At 42.9% G+C, this 20,443-nt stretch overlaps 2 protein-coding genes across 3 annotated transcripts in view; both read left to right on the plus strand.

The window, feature by feature from the left end:
• Nucleotides 1–438: 438 nt before the first annotated feature.
• nufip2 (nuclear FMR1 interacting protein 2) lies at nucleotides 439–10,532 on the plus strand. Its single transcript, XM_048264647.1, has 4 exons — nucleotides 439–810; nucleotides 2,893–4,785; nucleotides 5,616–5,648; nucleotides 5,902–10,532. The coding sequence occupies exons 1-4, from the start codon at nucleotides 663–665 to the stop codon at nucleotides 5,952–5,954; spliced, it is 2,127 nt and encodes a 708-aa protein (XP_048120604.1). The 5' UTR covers nucleotides 439–662; the 3' UTR covers nucleotides 5,955–10,532.
• A 6,496-nt stretch (nucleotides 10,533–17,028) lies between these two features.
• The window catches only part of nlk2 (nemo-like kinase, type 2), a 57,140-nt gene continuing 53,725 nt past the window's right edge, over nucleotides 17,029–20,443 (plus strand). Inside the window, exon 1 of one of the 2 annotated variants that reach the window (XM_048264280.1) lies at nucleotides 17,029–18,704. In XM_048264280.1, the coding sequence (XP_048120237.1) occupies nucleotides 18,232–18,704 (473 nt within the window). In that variant the 5' untranslated portion in view covers nucleotides 17,029–18,231. The remainder of the gene's footprint in view (nucleotides 18,705–20,443) is intronic. The other variant, XM_048264281.1, reaches the window with a different exon arrangement.

Here is a 20,443-nt window from a genome sequence, read left to right on the forward strand (position 1 = left end):
CTTTAGGGAACGTTTATAGAAGGTTAGCTGAAGGTAAACGTTCCCTAAACGTTCTTTAAAAGTTCAAAATGTTTACCTTTAGGGAACGTTCCCTAAAGGTTCTTTAAAGGTTCAAAATATTTTACCTTTAGGGAACGTTCCCTAAAGGTTATGTGTTTGCTAGGTATGTAGGTAGCCTACTTTATTCATCCCGGAAATTTGTAGGGTTCTGAAACACAGGCAATGGTCTGATCTATCTTAATTTTTGCTGTATCATGCAGTCAGGGGTAAGGAATTGAGCTGAATAGAAATGGTATGCTACCATACAATTTGTCAGTGCAGTTTTTACCAGTCGTAATAAACGCATAGTAGCCTAAATCACACAAGAATAAGGTCAAGAACAAAAATCATCCAGACTGTCTGGCTGACTAAAGGGCAAGGCCTAAACGTCATATGCATTCAGAAACCTGAGAAGTAGGGGGCGCAGCAAAAACAAAATAAGACATTATTTTCAAACATTTGCGTTGCCGCCGACGGCCGCATCTCCTGGCCTCCGTATAGGCAGGAAGGCATGATTCCGTCGCACTGGCATCCCTGAAAACGCTGGCGTTGATTGGGCAATACAAATGTCTAGTCATTCGGTGAGTCCCCAGTGCTCTCACTGACATTCGCACTGTAGTTCAATGGAGGAACGGCCCAACGAAGGGACGCTCGGGAGATATTCTAATCATGGAGAAGCGGAAAGCAACCCTGATCGATTGAACAAATTGGTGAATAATGATCAGTGCCACTGCCAGCACCAGGACGAGGAAACGTCGACGAAGAAAACTGGTCAGTTGTCAGAAGGAACCATCTCAAACTTCAGGCGAAGACCTTGCTTGGGTCCAGATCATGTTTTCTAGCTAATGCTAGTTAGCCAGAGGAATCTCTCAGTGAAAGTTACTAGGGAGTGTCTTAGGTACTGATGTTGAGATACTTGTGTTAGCATAATGGCTAGTATTAGCTCCCTTGCTATCTACTAGCATTGGTGGACATTGACCTTGTGTACCGGTTTCTGCCCATTCATCTGAGGGCTCCTACACAAGTAGATCACTTAAAATTCTTCTGTGTTCATTAATAACATTTACAATTACAGAAGATGCTGTCATAGTTTGTTGTTCGTTTGCACTTGAATAGACTTTGCAGACGACTCCGATGCCTAGCTTTCTCAACTAGCTAGCTCGGTCGCTTCCCAGCAACTCGAACCGGCTCTCTTGGAATGTTCTTGCTCGTTCGCCTGTACTATTGCTATTTCCTGTCCGCCATGTTGGGTGCAAAATTGCATAAACCCATTCTGAAATATGCATATAAGTACTTAAGTTTTAAAGTTGACATATGACTGATACTACCAACGTCGATGCCAACTACATATGCTAATCAAACGATTGTCAAACTTAAACTGTTTGCACATTAGCCAGCTAGGTGGCTACAGAGGCTACATCGCTTGGTTGCTAACTGGCGAGTCGGTCTTCAGGGCCTGTTGCTCTCGTGTCACTCTGTCAGTCATGTGAGCAGGCCTGTCAAGAATTTTAGACTGGCGAGGTTTGCTGGAAATGTTTAAGCTTAGCAATTTAAGATTAACCACAGTTCCACATTACACAACAAAAGTACGTAAATGTTAATAAAGCTGATGTTATCCCCGTCGTTATTTTGTGTATATTTCTCGATCAGTTTTTACGGTAACTTGAAAAAAAGAAGTTGCATACCGAGCAACCAAGCTAACGTGAGTTAGCTAGCAGTTTGCCTACCGAATTTTGGCTAGTTGCTATAAAAATGGTAACTCTGGCCTGATATGAAATTAATGTGACACGTTATTTCATCGATCCAATATTAAGGCCGTTGTGTGGCTTTCACGCAACTTGGTTTGGCCAATAATTATGCGAACTGTCCACACTAGCTAGCATGGAGACTACCGAAGAAACTGTTAACCTTACTTGGCTAGCTTGCGATAACGTTATGTGTTTTGATTCAAGAATACAGCCAAATTGTTTTCTCATATGTTTGTACAATGTACCTCTCAAGAATAAAATAGTAAACAATATGGCTAACGTTAACAACCTTTAAATGCACTAGAAGAGTTCAAACTATCATTGACTTAAGCAGTGATAAACCCTAGAGGGATTGTATTTCAGGTATACAGTAACGTTAAACATTTCTCTGGATCATTGGATGAACACGTCAGTGTTGTCAAGAGATGCACATCCATGCGCCAGTAAAGTGCCTTATTGCATGGCCATACATTTTTAACTAATATTTTCTGCGCTAGAGTGCTGAGGTGTCAAAATACCATGTCATGGATCAGTTCAGGAGTTACAGCGCCATATTATATTTCTCCTGACGTGGTCATCTGGGTTGCAACTATTTAAAGAACTTGTAAACAGTAAGACAAGTTTGTCCCAGTAAGGATGGAGTGTTGTGGCCTAAGTCAATTTATACCCTATTTCAAATGTACAGTAATTTATTTATTTGAAGAATAAATTGATTGAATTGTCAAATAACTTAATTTAATAAAGACAGTGAGACAGTGTATTACATATTTGCTTGTCTTAAGCTCTGCATGTGAGCATTTACAGCATGTGTTCAGGGTGTATTTGTAAGTGGTGGTGAGAAGTTCTTCCTTTGTTAAGCCAAGTTTTAACCTGAGCGTAATCTGGCAGTGCTTCAGGTGGACCTGGCATTTGGCCACTTGAAACACCCTCTTTGCTTCTAGTGTTCCCATTCTGCTTGTCTGACACTCAAGCAGGCATTCACTCTGTTTTGACACAGTAGAACAATCTGGTGTTGATCGCAGGTGCTGTCTGTAACTTGGATGTTTATTTACAGGTGCCCTCTGTAGCATTTAACAAAATCTGCTTTCTCTTTTATCTTCGGCAGGTTATGGAAAAGTAAACGGAGTTACTAGGGAGGGAGAGGAGATTGCCACTGCCTTGAATCCAGACAGCATCCATACACACAGTGGCCATGACGACAGACGCCCCTTAGAATACCCCCTGAAATCCAGACCTTCCTCAAAGACGGCTGCTTTCCACGGGGCAGTGGAACGTAGAGGAGGAGAAGGCTGCAGCACTGGTGACTCTAAAAGCAACATGGACTGCCCGAATGATCGCCCACCTGACCTTAAGACACTGGAGGGTAAGAAGGAGGCTCTAGTGTCACTCAATGGCATCGTGGCCTCTGGTGCTAGTTCTAGCCCACTCTCCAATGGTTATCCTGGGAAGCCAGGGACGCTGACGGACAACGACGGCAGCGGATCCGAGAACGGCTACACTACACCTAAGAAGCGTCGGACCGGTCAGCGCAGTGCGAAAGCTGTGGCTGGGGACATTGTGATTGTGGCGCAGACTGCAAAGGCCATGCATTCAGTGCCTGCAGGCAAGCAGCAGCTGGAGCCGCCTCTGTCTGCCGAGCCCGCCGACAAACACGCATCCTCGGGGGTGCACGGCAACGGTAGGATTCGAGAAGCACCAGTCGCCCCCTCCGCTCCTGCCCTTCCCCCTGGCGAGTTTCCGCGGAAGAACTCGGAAGGCAAGGCGGCTGGTAAAAAATTTGAGGAGCGACCCGTCAAAGCCAAGGCGGCCACAGCTGCCGCTTCTGCTGCGGCTAAAGACGACTCGTGGACACTGTTCAAGCCACCGCCCGTCTTTCCCGTGGACAACAGCAGCGCTAAGATAGTGCCTAAGATTAGTTATGCAAGCAAAGTGAAGGAGAACCTCAACAGGGCCACAGCCCAAGCATGTTCAGCAGCTGAAAGGGACCCACTCCTTCTGCCTGCCACCCCGCAGATGCCAGGCAAACTCTCGCAGGTGCCCATGTCTGCTGTGAAGACCATCACCTCGACCAGCTTTACCAATGGGCCTCTACCCTCAGCAGAGGGCGGCAACAATGGCTGCCCCTTGCCTGGTGCTCCCTTTAACACCCCAGCTGCTTCTGGTACTGCGTCTGTGCTGGTCTCCCCCATCCAGGGAGGTGAGAATGTAGCATCCCCCCTGTCCTCGTCTGCCATCCCCGGCATGGGCGGTACGCCTGTGGTGCCGGAGCCCCGGAAGCCCAGCCTGTTTGTTTACCCGCATGCGCCCGGACCCCTGTCTAATATGCAACTGTCGCTCCCCAGCGGCCGCCAAGCTGACCCGCCAACCCCATCCTCCTCCTCCGTTGCGGCTACGTCTACGTCTAACCCTGGCTCCACTGCGCCAGCTCACCAGAAGTCACTTGGGGAGATCTTTCAGAATCAGTGGGGGCTGTCTTTCATCAACGAGCCCAGTGCTGGACCTGACAGCGGGAGCAGCACTGGTGGTGGAGACGCTGTCAGCCGGACAGAGGGTAGGGGCAGGCCCACGGTGGTGACCTTCCAGGGCGGATTCCCCTCTGGTCCTCTGCCTCCACAGGGCTCCACCACTTCGTCCCAGAGACAGGAGCACCCCCCTTTCCCCAAGGCCTATGAGCTGGACAAGCGAACTAGCCCCCTCTCCTCCAGCAGAGTGGTCAACCTCCGCTCCTCTCCTGGGCCTCTGGCTCAGGAGGGAGGCTTGCTGCAGACCCCTTCCCTTCCCTCTGGAGCCCCTAAAGATGAGCCCAGGAACCTCAGTGCAATAGTGTTCAGCTCTTCCTCTGCTAAGGACCTCGGGGTAGATCTGCTTCAGGCTTCCCCAACAAACACTGCCCCTGTGCTGGCCGTGGCCAGAGAGCAGGGCCATACTAAGGGCTTTGAGAGGAGATCTAGCTGGGGGATGTTTGATTTAAAAGCTGCTGTAATTTATCACACTAAAGGTAATTGGGCTGCAGAGTATTTGTTTTTTTAAGAAGGTAAAACACAGTTGTAAGTATGAGGCATTAGAGAAACCCAACACTGTAATGTGACACTCGGATATGATCATGGGTTTCTATGTTAGTGTATTAAACAAATGAGGGAACAAAGGTCAGCTTTTGGTCATGCTTAATTCCTGATGTGTTCTTTTAGGATACTGTTCATGGAAATGTTACAGCTTAATCAGCAGCCAGCTTAATGCTGGGAACAGACCTCTCGATTTTTTAAGCCTGATTTTGAAAGGATTGGAACGTCCATGACAATAATGGGAAATCCGAGGCAGTCAACGGTAGTCACAGTGTTCAGTTGTGGCAGGAATCGTATATATGTTTGGGTGACAGATTTGAAACCTCTGTGATTCTTTTCATTGTTGATGCAATCCAGATTTTATCAAACGTGTTTAAAGTTATCTTGACAGGTCCGTTCTATGATCGCCATGGTTGCAAACATTTAACAGTCAACAGCTCAATCGATATGATTGTGCTCATCACTAATTCCCAATCGTACCAGACCGGATCCGTTTGTAGGTTTGGTGTACTCAGTATCGTTCAATGTGAGCGCTATTGAAAAAATATGAGGTCTGTTCCCAGCCCAAGTTGTCTGTTCCTGGACTTCTACTCTTTGTTCCAATTAAAATCTATTTCAGCAATTGCTATTTCAAACTAATGTTTCAAACTGTAGGACAGAAATTATAAGCTATTTCAGTTTCCTCTTAAGTAATGACACTGTTACAGCTGAGTGGTCTTTTTTTAGTCTTCTCATGGGTATTTATTGTGTTATTGCTCTTTTTCAGAAATGGAATATATTCTGAATTTACAAAAACAAGGTAAGGTGTTTTTTGCCTTCACATGTATGTTTGACATTTGTTGCTCCTTAAAATAATAATGACTGTTGCTCCTCTTGGTAATTTAAAGGTAATCTCTAAAAGGTGTAAATCTTCACTGACTACTCAGTTCTGTTTCAGAGACACTACTTTGGGAGCCTTGTGTTTTTGGTGGAGTTCTAATTTCAACCTTAAACCTAAGAAATCCTGAGTCATATTGGTCACATGACCTAAATCATCCTCTCTCCTTCCACAGATCCAAAAAGAATCGTCCTCTACAGAGACACAAAGGACGGACCCAAACAGTGAAGTGACAACCTGGATAACACTAAAACGTCTTCAGCTGGGACACTGCTGCTGCTAGCAGAAAAGAAATGAGAAAAAAAAAAAAAAAAAACCCATCAACAACAAAGTGGAGTACATGCTGTGTGAAAGGGACATGGATACTCTTGCTAAACAAAAACATTGTTGATTTTGAGTTGAATCTTTAGAGTGGGATGGAGAAGCTGTGTGGGAAAGTTGTCCACGCAGACCGATGTGTGGTTAGTCAGCAATAGTGGGACGTGTGGGGAAAGTGGGGGATTGTTGTGTGGGGAGACAGAGGGGATAAGGAGGCAGTCTGAAGAAACTGCGAGACAATCGGTGAAATGGATGACTTGAGTGGCACGGCTGTTCCTCCTTATTCTCCTCAACAAAGCGTGATGGAAGTGGTCAGAAATGCTGTCTGTTCTCAGTGGAAGAAGCAGTCAAATGAGACTGTGGATGGTGTGTCCTTAATTTCCAAAAAAAAAAAAAAAAAAAAAAAAAGTGCTCTGGACAACAGCATACACACCTACACGCACACACACACCTACACGCACGCACACACTCACACACCTACACGCGCATCAACACTTTCTGAACAAAGAAATACCGTTGTTGTCAAGGCGCTCTGCTGAAGCCTCTGAGTTTCATAAACTGGGGGGGATGCTTCAGACTCCTCCTGTCACTGCATCCTCGGAGGGAAAGTGGAGTTGCAGTCCTTTAGATGCCTCTATTTTTTTTTTTCTGTGCGAATTCAGACCGTTCAGAAGACTCCTGAACTGTTCGGACGCGTCCTGGAATTTGTGCAGACGTACAGACTGGGAGACGCGAGTGTCTCAAATGACTGCCCTCATGACTTCGAATGGGAGGGGGAGAGAGAGCAAACACTGACGTCGGAGGGAATATGTGTCTTGCTTGAGATTCAGGTTAATCTGAGAAAACGGATAGTTTAGATGTCTTGGGAGACAACAAATTACTCTAAGCCTTGTGGGCGCAAATAATTGTCTTAATGTTAGTTTCTGACTAAGATGGGGGTCCTACATCTGTTGGTAAACACTTAACTGAAGTTTTTGTTTGTTTCGCTTTCTTTGTTTGTTAGCCTGCCTGTTCTTTTTTTGTCATGGACAAGGAGAACATTCTTATGGATATCCAGAAAGCACGACAGATCGAAGTCCAAATCGGACCCCCACCCCCTCCCAGGTCTCCTTCGTGGGCAAGCACAGTGTGTCGCCGTCATTTTCCCATTGGAAAGATCTCAAAGTGCTATTGTTTCAGTTGTCTTATCAATGGCTCTCTGATACCACCAGACAGATGTTCCTGCCGCACAAGATGTCGCTGTGGTAACGGTGACAAAGCCTATGCTGTTTTATTTGCGTTTTTTTCCTTGTCTATGTGGGATTCTGTTGACATTTTATGGACTGTTTGCTTCTCTGAAATCAGAATCAACTTGATGCTGTGTCGTATGTTCAGAATTTTGTTTACCCAGATGCTCAGAAAGGTGTATTTCCTACGTTTTTATGTTAGGCTGTTTTATGTTTTTGTATGTCTCTCATTATCTGCAGAATTGATTTGATTCTTTCCTGGTCTTATAGAGCTGCTGCGTAGACTCAGTTGCTTCAATATTTTTGTTTTCTCCAAGTAATTTTGCACAGAAAGAGCAGCAGCAACTACTGTTGAGTTTAGGGAGGCTTAGAGCATTAGATCGGGAGCTACTCTTTCAAAAGCCTGAAGTTGAGGAGTTGATGAGTGACTGGCTGTATGTATGGGGAAAGGAGTTTCTTCGGAAGCCTTAGTTCCTGTGTTCAGCCTGCTGCTGGGGTGTTTTATCACAGTAGACAGACAGGACTTTATTTTTGTCACCCATCTTTTGATTGGCCTTTGTATACTCGGTTGACTGTGTGCTCCTCCCCCTTTCCTCTGCTGTCCTCGTAGGATAGGTTAATGTTCAAAGGTCTTCCCTCTTGGTAAAAGAAGAGAGAAAAAAATCAATTCAGTGTTTCTCAGTTAAGTAATATCAAAGAATGAATACTAAAACCTTTTCTCTATCTTTCTCTCCCTCCCTTACCCATTAAGTTAATTGATTATAAGAAATTATTAGCACTTTATCTCATTTTTAACTTCTGTTGCCGTTTTAAAATAGACATATCACTACGTGATGGAAACAGTTCTAGAGAGTAAAATATACTAACTTAACAGTAGCCTCTGGCTGGCTGTGCTTTAAAGCATATAAACATTAAAAAGAAGTCACTCAGGTAGGCTTAGGATGTTATTGTAATTTAACTTAAATTTACCACCAGTGTTATTGCCCAAACTGAAAACAATATTGACAGCGCCTCTCTTTTACTGTGTCTTCTTCCTTGTCTTCAACTGCAACTGCTTGAGGCCAAGCTCTCGCATTATTTGGAATTTGAGGGGTGAAACTTGGTGTAGTCCTCTCTCTTTGTGCTTTGGTCCCAGCTTTACATTGCTATGTTGGGAGAGAAGAAACATGGGCTGTTTTTCAACTTTTTGTTTTTAATGGTGTCATGATGTTTGTCTTGGTAATGTCTGAACAAGTGGGATGAAGAGGTGAATTGAAGCCTGATTAATCCATACTATTTTAGCTGTTAAATGCGGTTATAATGGCCTCTCACCAACACTGTGTTGACCTCCCCACTTATTGACCCTTGTCCCTCAGCCTCCCCTGATGACCCACCTGACCTTTGTTGACACACAGGATTGGTCGGATCATGTGTGTATTTTGTGTTGGGCATGCTGCTCTCAGACAAGGGTGTAGCCTTACCTCAACTATATGAGTTTAGGAGTTTTAATTTGTATCCACATATTTCTATTACTGGTTTCACACATTTGAATAACAGTTATGTCTTTAGTGTTATAAGCTTATGTGAAGCTGTTCTAAACTTGCAGTCTTTGTTCAAGTTTGACTTGCATCCAGGAAGGAGGCCCTTGTCAGTTTTCAGTCATGCACCACATGATCTAGTCTGTTTTTCTGTTTCCAGGGAGTTCATAAATAGTTAACTGCTGTTACTTTTTTTTTTTTCCTGATGCGCTGTTGTAGGCTATCTAATTTTCAGACAAAGGGATTTCAACCTGTATCTTATCATGTCACATTTTCCCCATCAAAACACACTATTTTAAGTAGCATGACATTGCAATTCTTGGTTTTATTTAATGCTTTTGTTTTTTCATTTTTGTTATAACTTCAGCTTTTTCCTCATTTTAAACTGAAAACTAACGTCCAAAGAGCTGTTCCATGCTGTGTAGAGAAGGCACTTGTTGAGTTCTTCTCGATTTTTGTTTTGTTTTCTTCTTTTGAAACTTAGCGGTTGTTTAAAATGTAAACCTGTCTCAACAGTTTCTGTGAAAGCAGGAATCGACTCATTGGTTGTAGTGTTAATTTACTTTGTGCAAGGTTCTATCAGATATGACTACGTTCTCCTAGAACCATGCAGAATGGGACTGTTGTCTCCTTAATGTTCTTTCTTTTTGTTGTTGTAAAAAACAATGGACCTGAGGACAGTAATAACAGCTGACAGTATGGACTTGCACCTCAAAAAAAAAAAAAAAAAAAAAATTGTCTGTCACAAAAGACTCTAATTTTGTGCATACCTATATGCGAAAAAACCTCTGCCTGTCCCACATGCCCTTTATATGTACGTCACTTTAGAACTAAATGAGTGGGGACTCTGGACCTCTTGAGATTTGTGGTTCCATGAGGGGGCCTTTCTATTGTGTGCCCAGACACATTCTTTGTGCACAGAGCAGTTTACAATCAAAGAATTGGTGTTCAGAGATGTGGCTGTGATGTGTAGCCATGCTTGAAGCGAATAGGCCAGTAAGCAAAGACACTTAAAGGCCAGATTTCTCAACATGGTACGTACCACAGTTGTGTGTTTGAAATTTGCCCAAAGTTGGTTGCTTGGGCATCATAGATCGGAAAACCTATCTTTCCCCATCTTCCAGGCCAAAAAAGCAAAACAACTAAGAGCACTTGTTTGATTAGTATCAATTGTGAACACTAATCTGGTGACATCACTTCCTCCTTTCATCATCTGGACTAGTGTAGTTTGCTGAGCTGTTGTGTCATCAGAGAACAGGGGAGAGAAGGGGGCATGGCTGGAATTGGACTGGGAGCGTGGCTGACAAAAATACTTGTTCATCTGCATTGAACTCCCGAATCCTAACATGCCTCACCCAGACATTTTCTCCATCCTGTTCTAGGATTAAACTCCTGGTCTTGGTTTCTGTTTGGCTGGGGTCTTCAGCTCTATGAGTGAATAAATGAGTGTGTATGTGTGTGTGTGTGTGTGTGTTTGTCTCTGTGTTAGTGAGGGCGAGAGTCTTCATTCTTGCCCACAATGATATGCAAAGTGTAATGTTTGAGAATTGTCGAAAAAGGAAAAACAAGATTTAAAAAAATATTCAGGGTGCCTGTGCTGAAAAGAAATTTGAAATGGGAATCACTTGATAATCATCCAAACATGTATGAATAACTTTCTTGCATTTTTTCCTTTATCTCCCCACTCTTAAATTTTGTGCCATGTTTTGACTGTTAAAACGTTTTGATTAAAAATGTCATCTTCGTGTCACTCTTTCCATATCCTACCATTCTTGATGGGATGGGGGGAGGGAGGGAGATCAGCATTGTTTTAAAGTACCTTAGTGTCACTGCTAATAAACTTGGAGGAAAAAAAGCCTTTATTCTCACTTTGTTTTGTCCTAAATTTAAGTTACAGCCCATAACCTTATATTGTAGAACTTTTTTTTTGTCAACTATTATTTTCAATTTCTATCAATTGGAATTTCATTATAGATACTGCACTGGTGAAACATTAAGATCGAAGACAGGTGTACATTTCAACACTGACTTCTTTTTTGCTCTTTTCTGGAAGATCGATGCAGTTGCTGCACGAGAAAACCAGGACTTTTGTTATGTTATGAAAAGGCCATCAGAGCAGTTTGAAACATTCACTTATTTAGATTATACATAGATGGAATGTCAGAATTCAGCTCTTGAATGATACTTGATTTATTCACTTATTTATGTAAATGTACTTTTAAGAATTAAAACATTTGTCAGATTTTTGTCAGGCTGTAACCTCCAATGTGGGCTATCTAACTGTAGTGCACATGGTGAACGTATGAGGGAATTTAGTGAAATACAAGCGAAGACATCTGATATGGTGCTATGATGCTACTGATTTCTCTAACTCTCTAACTCAGTGTGTTGTTGGGATGTGTGCTAGTTTAGTCTCAGAGCCTCTACCCTCAGCTTTCCATGAGTGTGTTTTACATGCAGTGCTACCTCCTGCCAAACCTGAAATGAGCAGAATCCTCACACATGAGTGTGCTCCCCCTGGGAAAGTCCCCACTAGCACCCGCAGGACCTGGCTGACGGCCAGGGCAAATGACTTGCTGAGGGACAGGCCTGATGAAAGGCCGGCAACTATACTTGGACTAGGGGTTCTCAGGTCAGGAGATGTATGAGGCTCTCGTCTCTGTTTACCATATTGCACACTGCACTTTCCATATGTTATGATGAAACAGAAGGTAGGCTACTAAAATTATCTTTCCGAGGTGAAATTGATTTATTTGTCTGTAATGTTGGATTTTCATCAGCAGAGGACGCTATTGTATTACTTAACAAATATGCTATTGAAAAACTATTGTAATGTTGAGCAGCAATTAATTTTATTCCTTTAGAAAATCCTTGGACGATTGTTGTTGCACCTGTCAGTCTAATGCAGCAGTAGATGCAACATATTTTTCTTTCCTTTGTTCTCACCATTTATGATATGGAGGATTGAAGTTGTTCTTTTCCATATCCCATTTTTAATAACACCAGCACCAAGTCTCTACAGGTGTATAAAACAGTCACATATTTTAATATGTAATATTGCTGAAACAAGAAAAGGTATCAATACACACAGTATAATAACAATGCAAATTTATGTTTGTGATATCATGCTGTTAAATTGTAGGTCTTCACTGTGCTATCTCATCTTTAAAGTCTACCTTTGTGGTTACTGTCAGTTTTGTTGCATTATCATGCAAACATATTCTTTTCATAGTGAAAATCTGAATTTGATGCCTTTGAAGTCTAATTTCATGAGGCATCCCTCATCAAAAGAGGCCTGCGGATTTAATGACTTGATTTTGACTGTACACCAAAATTTGTGTTGCCTTGAAATATGTGTTTTGGTACATCGTCTCTGTGACGAGAGTTAACAGACTTCCTAGGAACTCTGGATTTCACACTTTACAGTCTCTATTTATTTTGTTTTGCCATTTCAATTCCAACGCATTCTCCGATCCACAGTCCCCGCTTCATGTTATCTTATTTACCAAGTTAAAAGAATACGGCAGCATCCATAAAACATGACAGAGGCAACATAAAAGGAGGCTGCGCTGCCCCTGCTGCTGCATCCCCGCCTTTCTGTGGAGGGAACCAAGGGCCCTGAGATGCATTAATGATGACTGGGATGGGATGGGTGTCCCTGGACTCTGAGGCAGGAGCATCCCCTTCTGGATCGCTTTTTAAATGACGGAAAGTGGAGCAGCACGGATGTGAAATCTCACACCTTTCCAGGATCACTCTGGGGCTCCGCAGCGTTATTATCACCAGTGAATTCTTCCATGTTTCATTAGAACGCACTTAATGCGCAGGGGGCCTGAGAACATGACTGGCAAAGCTAATGTATGTGGGGCATGCACAAAAGTGAGAAAAGTAGACTTCCTTTAAATTAAGGCGGGGGACGGGGTTGGGTGGTGGGGGGACTGAGAAGAAAATAGCCGTGGTCAGCCGAGCATTTCATTTCCTGCCGGCAAAGAGGCACATGACATGTTTCTAAAAACAGCCTTCCAAATTCTGGGTGCTTTAAATAGACTGAGCTATGAGTGAGAGGTCAGTGAAACTCATTGTATTGCTGGCCCCGCACGCCCCTATTTGAACACAGAGATGTGTTAACAAAAACAGCGCAAGTTGTGTTGTTTCAACGTAAATTGTGCTATTTTCAACACATATTGTGTAACAAATAAAAAAGGAAACAACACAAACTGTGTTGTCCCTATATGGACACAGAGATGTGTTAACACATTTGTTTTAAGAGTGCTCTTGTTTGTTTATTCCCTCATTTCTGAATGCATTGTAAATACTTGTTTTAGATACCCAAAGGCCCTACAATATCTGCAAGCACAAAGCAAGGGTACAAGGAGAAACAAATCTTTGTTGTGCATTTTGCACAAGATACATGTGTTAACATTTGTTTCAGAGAAATTACCCTTGTGAAAGTGTATTCATTTGGGAAATATTTATGCAACATCTGTGATTCATCGAAGAAGCAGGAGAAATGAAGTCTGTTTATGTTTCAGGATATTTCCTGTTGCCCCAGTATTACAGTTGGACAGAAATGCAGGAGTATGGACCAAAACACACTCTGAGGTTTGTCAGTGTATTCTCTCATAGTTTACTATTCATGCCTGTCTGGTGAGACCTCTGGCTGTGCTCTGAATGGCCAGAAGAATTCATCAGACACCACTGACAGAGTGGGTGGTCCAATTAGAAAATGGGATAATCAAATTCATTCATTCTATAACAGCAACATTTGTAACATTTGAACAGGTCTGTGTAACATTTGAGGGTAGCTACTGATAAAAAACCTGTCACATTTGATTTCAAATGTCCCTTCATCGCTCCTGATATACCACTTGGAATAGATGTAATGTGCCATCTCCATTTCCCTTTTCCTTTCTTTTCAATGTTCCTGACCATCTGTTTTTTCTGCTCCAATTACAAACTATGATAGCTTCAGTTCTGCCTGGACTTATTCCACTCAACATTCCACTGCCCTAATACCACCTCCAACACACACACACGCGCGCACACACACACACACACACACTCACACACTCACTCTCATGCACGCGCATGCGCACACACACACACACACAGACCTCCAGCCCCCACTTTTGTAGTGCCTGGAGCAGCACTCAGTCTCTGTTTAGGCCGAACTGGGCCACTCAGTAGTGGTCCAAGTCAACACATACTTCAGTCACCCCAAATCTGGCTGGGAGAACCCCCAAAGTAAAAGAATCCATAGTATCAATTTGTTGTCTGATTTTTACTCCTATGAGGATCTCTCCTTTGTAGGTCTCAACAACAATTTCGAAAGGCAATTCTCATATTTGCCATTCTTTGTGAAAATGTGATGTACTCTCACCACAGAGTCCTGATATAAATATATGCAGTCTTCATCATGACCATGAGAAATAAATGCTTAGGAAATGTTTCACTCAAAATGATAAATGGGGCAATCCACTCAGCATACTGAATTCAAGAGTAATCAACTGAAATATCCCCTATATTTCCTCTCAGCATGCTGAATATGTGAAAATACATAAAAGCAGCTGATGGCTGAGTGGTTCAAGTGAAGCTATTACAGTAGACATTTATTAGTCATACTGTTATAAAAGCAAAAAGGATTGGAAATGGCAAACAGCTGGATTCACATCAGTTGCCCTGAAAGATTTCAGATGAAATTGCCATGAGTGATGTGCAGTGAGAAAGGAAAAGTCACTAGAATCTTAACCACCAAACTAGAGACCATGAATTGAGCTATTTAAGGGTTTATTTCAATCTCTACTTCATCAATGGTCTAAAATAATGAGAGGCGTCTTCTACTTAATTATGAATTTCTTGACAGTAAGAAACCTGCTATAAGCATGGTTTCTTTGAATAATTGCCATTGTGTAACCTCAGGATGTTCGGCCTGATGTCCCAGGCCAGTTGCCCTATTATGCACGATTTACTTTTAGAGGGTCATTTCATTTCCAAAAGTCTCTTAGTTGCAAGTACAGATTTTCTTATCCAATAAATGCACACACAGTCAGCAAGGCAGCTTTCTGACCAACCAATGAACAAATACTTCCACATGCATACATTATGCATTTGTCGAGAACAACATAGATTATGTAACCTCTAAATCATGCAACACAGCAAAAGACCTCAGATCTTGTGTATAGCACAGATGGGATTGATGTATGGCCCTTACCAACCATAACATTATCCACTGGCTCACATGATGTAATAATGACTTTCATCCTGTGATGAACCCTGTTTGTGTGGATCTCGTCCCAGTCCCAAAGCCTCTTAAAAAAACACAAACAAAAAGATCTGATCGACAAGGCAAATACATGTGTGCTTGATTTCTGTGTTGTTCTCCATATGTAGTTCCTACTCTCTCTTGCCTTTATAAACCTGTCTGGTATGCCTTTATAAACCTGTCAGGTTGTAGAGGGAACAGATGGACCCACCACTCCACTCCAGACACTGTTATACTGCTCTTTCAACAGAATAGCTACGTTCTGTGTTTCATGCTTGTAAACAGCAACTCTGAATGTTTCTCTGAATGTATTACTCACCAAAGCTCCTATTAAAGACGTATCACCAATCACTGGTATGTCACCTGACTGGTGACACTGTGAATTCATTTATAAACCAAGCACTTAAGGTATTTGCCAAGTATCTGTCATTGTGATTAGCACACTTATGTGGTTAGGAAAGTGTTGGGACCTATACATTATTTTACATTGACCATGAAGAAGGTACAGTTGGGGTTTAGACTTCTGAGAGAACATTTATAGGCCTTGCCTCCCAGATGGCGACAGGAAGAGTGAATTTGGGACATGTCTCAGTCATCCATAAGATCTAGGCTATAGAAGTTAAGGAGGGCGGCAGTGTTTTTTACTCCAGGCCAGAGCAAAGGACTAATCATTCTGTCTTAAATAGTGTCAATACATAATTAGATACAGCAGCTATGTAGGTTACAAGTCTCTGTAACCATCTACCTTGCACATTGAAATGTAACAGAAAGAGATCTACCTTCCCTTGACTCTGTCGATGAGCTTTAAGTGACTAGCAGGTCATACAAGGTCTTCACAATCATCTGGCTCTTAACACCATCGTCTATACTTCTCTGTGTTCAAGTAATGTTTGTTCAATAACTATGTTCCATTTTGAGACCCTAATCTTGACTTCATTGATATGACTAAGAATGCATTCCATCACAAATACAGGGAATCTAGACTCTGCTGGTCAAGAAAAAGTTACGTTTCAGGCTCCAACTCTATTCAAGCATTACATTACAACCTGTAGGGAAAATGTGACCAAGTGACAGAGCAAAGGTAAAAAAAAATGTTAGGAAAATCTTAAGAAAAAAAGTGTTATCATCGCACAACTCTTGGCTAGATGGATGTAGTTCTGCACCACTCAAGTTACGCACGAAACGAAGATAGGACTTCCGCCTCAACAACCTGCGCTCTGTTTCTTTCTTGATGTGTCAATATAGGCCAAGGTTACATAGTCTTATCTAATAGGCTTCCAATTACAAAGAACTCTTCAAAGCTACAGGCAAATCTTTGAAATGCTTTAAAACATTTCCATAACCTAGGCTATTTTGTTCTTGGATATCTGGATTAAAATACGACTTCTATGTAAACGTAATAAGACATGAAGTATCCTAAGGTTGTCTACGTGAAAAATATAACCATCCAGAAAAGCAGTAGATATTTGATGGCTATATAGGCTACATTGTAAATAACTTTTCATAAGCCTATATAGGGCGAGTCATATTGCCGTGTGCGTTAACCTGTGCGCGGTCAAACATACACTGTCAAATAGCGTGACAACAAATAGTCTGTACATTTGCCCTTAATATAACCCCTGTATTTCATTAAACATGTAAGTATTGGTCAACATTTCACGGCAATCATTTCCGATCGAGGAAGTTCCTTCATGTCGGAAGACGATTGGTTCACATTACTCGCGTAATCTTTTTGAGCAAGTGGCAACGCTATCTCGCCATTAGGGCTCAATATCTTTACTGGTTTTCTATTGCGTTGGACAGATGGGAGAAGCCGTAATGGCGGCAGTTTCAAGCGCATCAATTCCTGTTTATTTTGGTAAACCCTTCAGTTCCTGTCTCGCCTCATGTAATTGGCTTAAAAACATCAAACACGCAGAGACAGCACTCTGATTGGTGGAGAACCCTTCAATCAGTAAGGGATTCGACGGGTACCCAAGAACCTTCGGTTGCGCGTGTGCTTCCCCAGGTCCTGGCAGCGCCATCCGGCTGGAGGGAGAGGATTCTGGCCGCTTGTTTTGTCACTGCAAAGGAACACTGGATGTTTTTATTTTTATTTTAATTTCTATTTTTCTGGATGTACATGGGCGTGCTGCCAACAGGGACAAAGCAGCAAAGTGGCAATCCACAACGTCGCTATCGATGGAAAAAATAAGTTGACTGCCCGTGGAAGAATTTTGTTTTCCTCGTTCCAGGGGAGAGGAGAGCTCATTTTTATCAAAATGAATCGGATTTCAAGAATCAAGGGAGTGCGGGAGTAGTGACATTCAGAGGAAGACAGCGACCCACATTTTGTGAACACTGCACGAACGTCAATATCCTAAACGCCATATCGATGGTCACATTTCCGCGCGACGGTGCTTGAAAAATTGTTACACGGTGGTGTTACATAGGTAAAGATTTGTTCGATGAGAGGCATTTTGCCTGCGTGTAAAGCCAAAATACAAGTAAGCTAGCAAGTGACAAGCTAGCGAGCGTGGCCTGATTTGAGACCCAGCTAACTTCTGCAAACTGAATGCAGCACTGGCAGTGGGAACAGCGTCGGTGCTGGATCAGACAATATGGCAAACATGAGGAAATTGAAAAGATGAACGTGTGGTGTCCTATGTAAATGCACATCGATTTCCCTTTTCTTTTCAAAAAGGGGGAAATCAGACGAATTTGGGGTGAGGAGAGTTGCTCATCACTTCCAACATGCGGGAGATTTAAGGCCGTGCAACATTTATTTATTGTGGGGGGAGCGGGATTTATTTTTGTGGCATCAACATTTTAGCTTGTTCAGTTTATTTTGCGAAACAAGCAGATTCTTGTACAGAAATTCTTTAAGAAGCTTAAAATTGCATTAGTCGTTAGCATTTTGCACGCAATAGTGAAGGTCCATTTTCAGAACTAGGTCAGATTGGTGGAATGATAAACCTGGAGACTCAGAGAGAGTGTGGTAATTATGACAACTGACACATTTATTTCATTCTCATGTCAGACACTTTTGGTTTGATTTTTGTTTTTGTATCGTTACATGACCGCCAAATGACAGTTTGAAAACCACTGCTTGACAAGTCACACATTTAGTCCGTTCACCGTGAGATCTCACTAGGGACCCATTTTTGCTTCTGTTCTTTTCTTCTTGTTTTTGTTTTGAGTGGATGGCTCTCTGCGGAACAACGGCAACTAATGCCGCAAAAATGATGGCCGCGTACAACGGTGGCGCCTCAGCAGTGGCGGCACACCACCCGCACCATCACCACCAACTACCGCACCTTCCACCCCCTCACCTCCACCACCACCACCACCCTGGACAACATCATCTGCAGCATCCTGGCTCGGCCGCTGCCGTCCATCCCGTTCAACAGCACGCCTCTACGGCTGCGGCAGCCGCGGCCGCTGCTGCGGCGGCGGTGATGCTGAACCCGAGCCAGCAGCAACCCTACTTTCCCTCCCCAGCTCCTGGACAAGCACCAGGCCCGGCGGCGGCTGCTGCACCAGCCCAGGTTCAAGCTGCTGCGGCCGCGGCTGTCAAAGCGCACCACCACCACCATCAGCATTCGCATCATTTACAACAACAGCTGGACATAGAACCCGACAGACCCATCGGATACGGAGCGTTCGGAGTGGTTTGGTAAGTTCCCCTAACCCGTACTTTTTCAGTTTGTCTTGACCTATGCTTGAGGAACAAATAGGCTATTTTATTTGATGCATCTCAAGTTGGCCTGACAGATAATTGATTTCCTTGAGAATAATATGACCGTCCACAAAGTTAAGGATGTGCGCATTTAAAACGTCATGGCGCCTTGAAGGAAAATTGAAGTGGGATTTAGCCTTCGTCTTTAGCTTAGTTGTTCCCTGTTGCGTTTTGAAGGTGTCTCCTTTGGAGCAGGAGCCAGTGGGGGAAACTTTTTGGCAAGTTGCTTCATCTGGCAGGACATTGGAGAGTCCTGATAAGCTCTTTTAAAGACTCACAGATTAAATCAATGTCTCTGTTCTTGAAGGAGAGATCTCAACTGTCCCTTGCTTTACTGATACTGTAACGTTTGTTCATTGTGACTTCTCAATGAGGGCCTATTGTTTTTGGTGGGCGTCTGGATCTAATCACCTATAACTCATAGCAGTAGCTGAGTTTGTAATCACAACTTTCTGCAATACATTGTCCTCATACATCTAGTGTTGGTTCATTTTTTGGGTTCATTGCTTTGGCTTGAACTCAGAATATTGCCATTCGGTACATGACGAGTAATAAATAATAATTTCTGTAGTCTTTGTTTCAGTAATTTTTAAATTCAAGTTGACATTCAATGCATCTTCTCTGAGTTGGACCTGTGGCGTCAATTGCTGCTCACAGAAAGTCCCTGGCTACAACAATTGAAGTCGTGGGTTCCATGATGTGGTTGCTGAGACTGATGAGGTTGGAGTACAGAGTAGTTCCACCAGGTTTATTTGGCACCATCTCCACTTGTTTATGTAGAACCAGGTAGTTTTATTTGGTGGATGTAAGTGCTTTCCATGTTAATGTCCATGCTGTTCCTAGTTGATTTTGTTCAATGTGAGAGTTTCCTTCTAGCAAACTATATCACTGTGTGCAGACATTATTTTTTATATATTTATGATGGTATAAAAAGATAAGAAGGTAACAGGAAATTATAAAAGAGAACCTCATGGAAACACAGGTTAGTGCTAACAGTGCATCACAGTGCAACACAGGAATTACAAAAGATTCCTTAATGTTAGATTCTGTTTGATGGTTTCATAGCTGTGTGCATGTGTCCCATAGAAAAATGATTTGATGTGTGTACGTGCTTGCGTGCGTGCTTGGAGTGAAGGCTCTGGGGCTGCCCTTCTCTTGGCTCTCCCCCTCATATCTGCGTCAGCACAGCGCAGGCCGCAGCACTCACTGCCGCCACTGTAATCTCACCCTGACCTTTCTTCAAAATCGCTTCCTGTTGCTCATTGTCTGCTTTTAATCTGTGCCGCTGCCTGACTGGGTATTTATAGCCCATCACTTGAGGCAGAGAGATGGCACAGGAGGACCCCAGAACAGGGTGTTCAGGGCAGGGGGGAGGGAGAGAGGTGGAGAAAGGCTGAAAGATGGGGATAAGGAGAGGAGAGAAGAGAAATGGTGAAAGATAGTGAGCATGGTGAGGAAAGACAGAGACAGAGGTGAGAAAAGAACTAAAAGTGATAAAAAGAGAAAACAAGTCTTAGGGATGGTGATGGTGGGGTGTCATGTTGACGTTAACTGGTGTTGAGTGGTTCTCTGACTGATGTCAGGAGGCTCAGTAAATGTGTAGGGTACTGTTTCTTTCTTTCAAATTTCCAGTTATAACGTTATGAGGTTGTTGATTGTGCTGCAGCTGCTCTGAA

The sequence above is a fragment of the Alosa alosa genome, chromosome 15, assembly GCF_017589495.1.
Source record: "Alosa alosa isolate M-15738 ecotype Scorff River chromosome 15, AALO_Geno_1.1, whole genome shotgun sequence".
Taxonomy (NCBI): Eukaryota; Metazoa; Chordata; class Actinopteri; order Clupeiformes; family Clupeidae; genus Alosa; species Alosa alosa.

Bases quoted from the DNA above. Each gene is read 5' to 3' on its own strand.
- nufip2 (XM_048264647.1), top strand. From the start codon at position 663: ATGGAGGAACGGCCCAACGAAGGGACGCTCGGGAGATATTCTAATCAT. The intron at 811-2,892 runs GTCAGTTGTCAG...TATCTTCGGCAG, and splicing joins AACGTCGACGAAGAAAACTG to GTTATGGAAAAGTAAACGGA. The intron at 5,649-5,901 runs GTAAGGTGTTTT...CTCCTTCCACAG, and splicing joins TCTGAATTTACAAAAACAAG to ATCCAAAAAGAATCGTCCTC.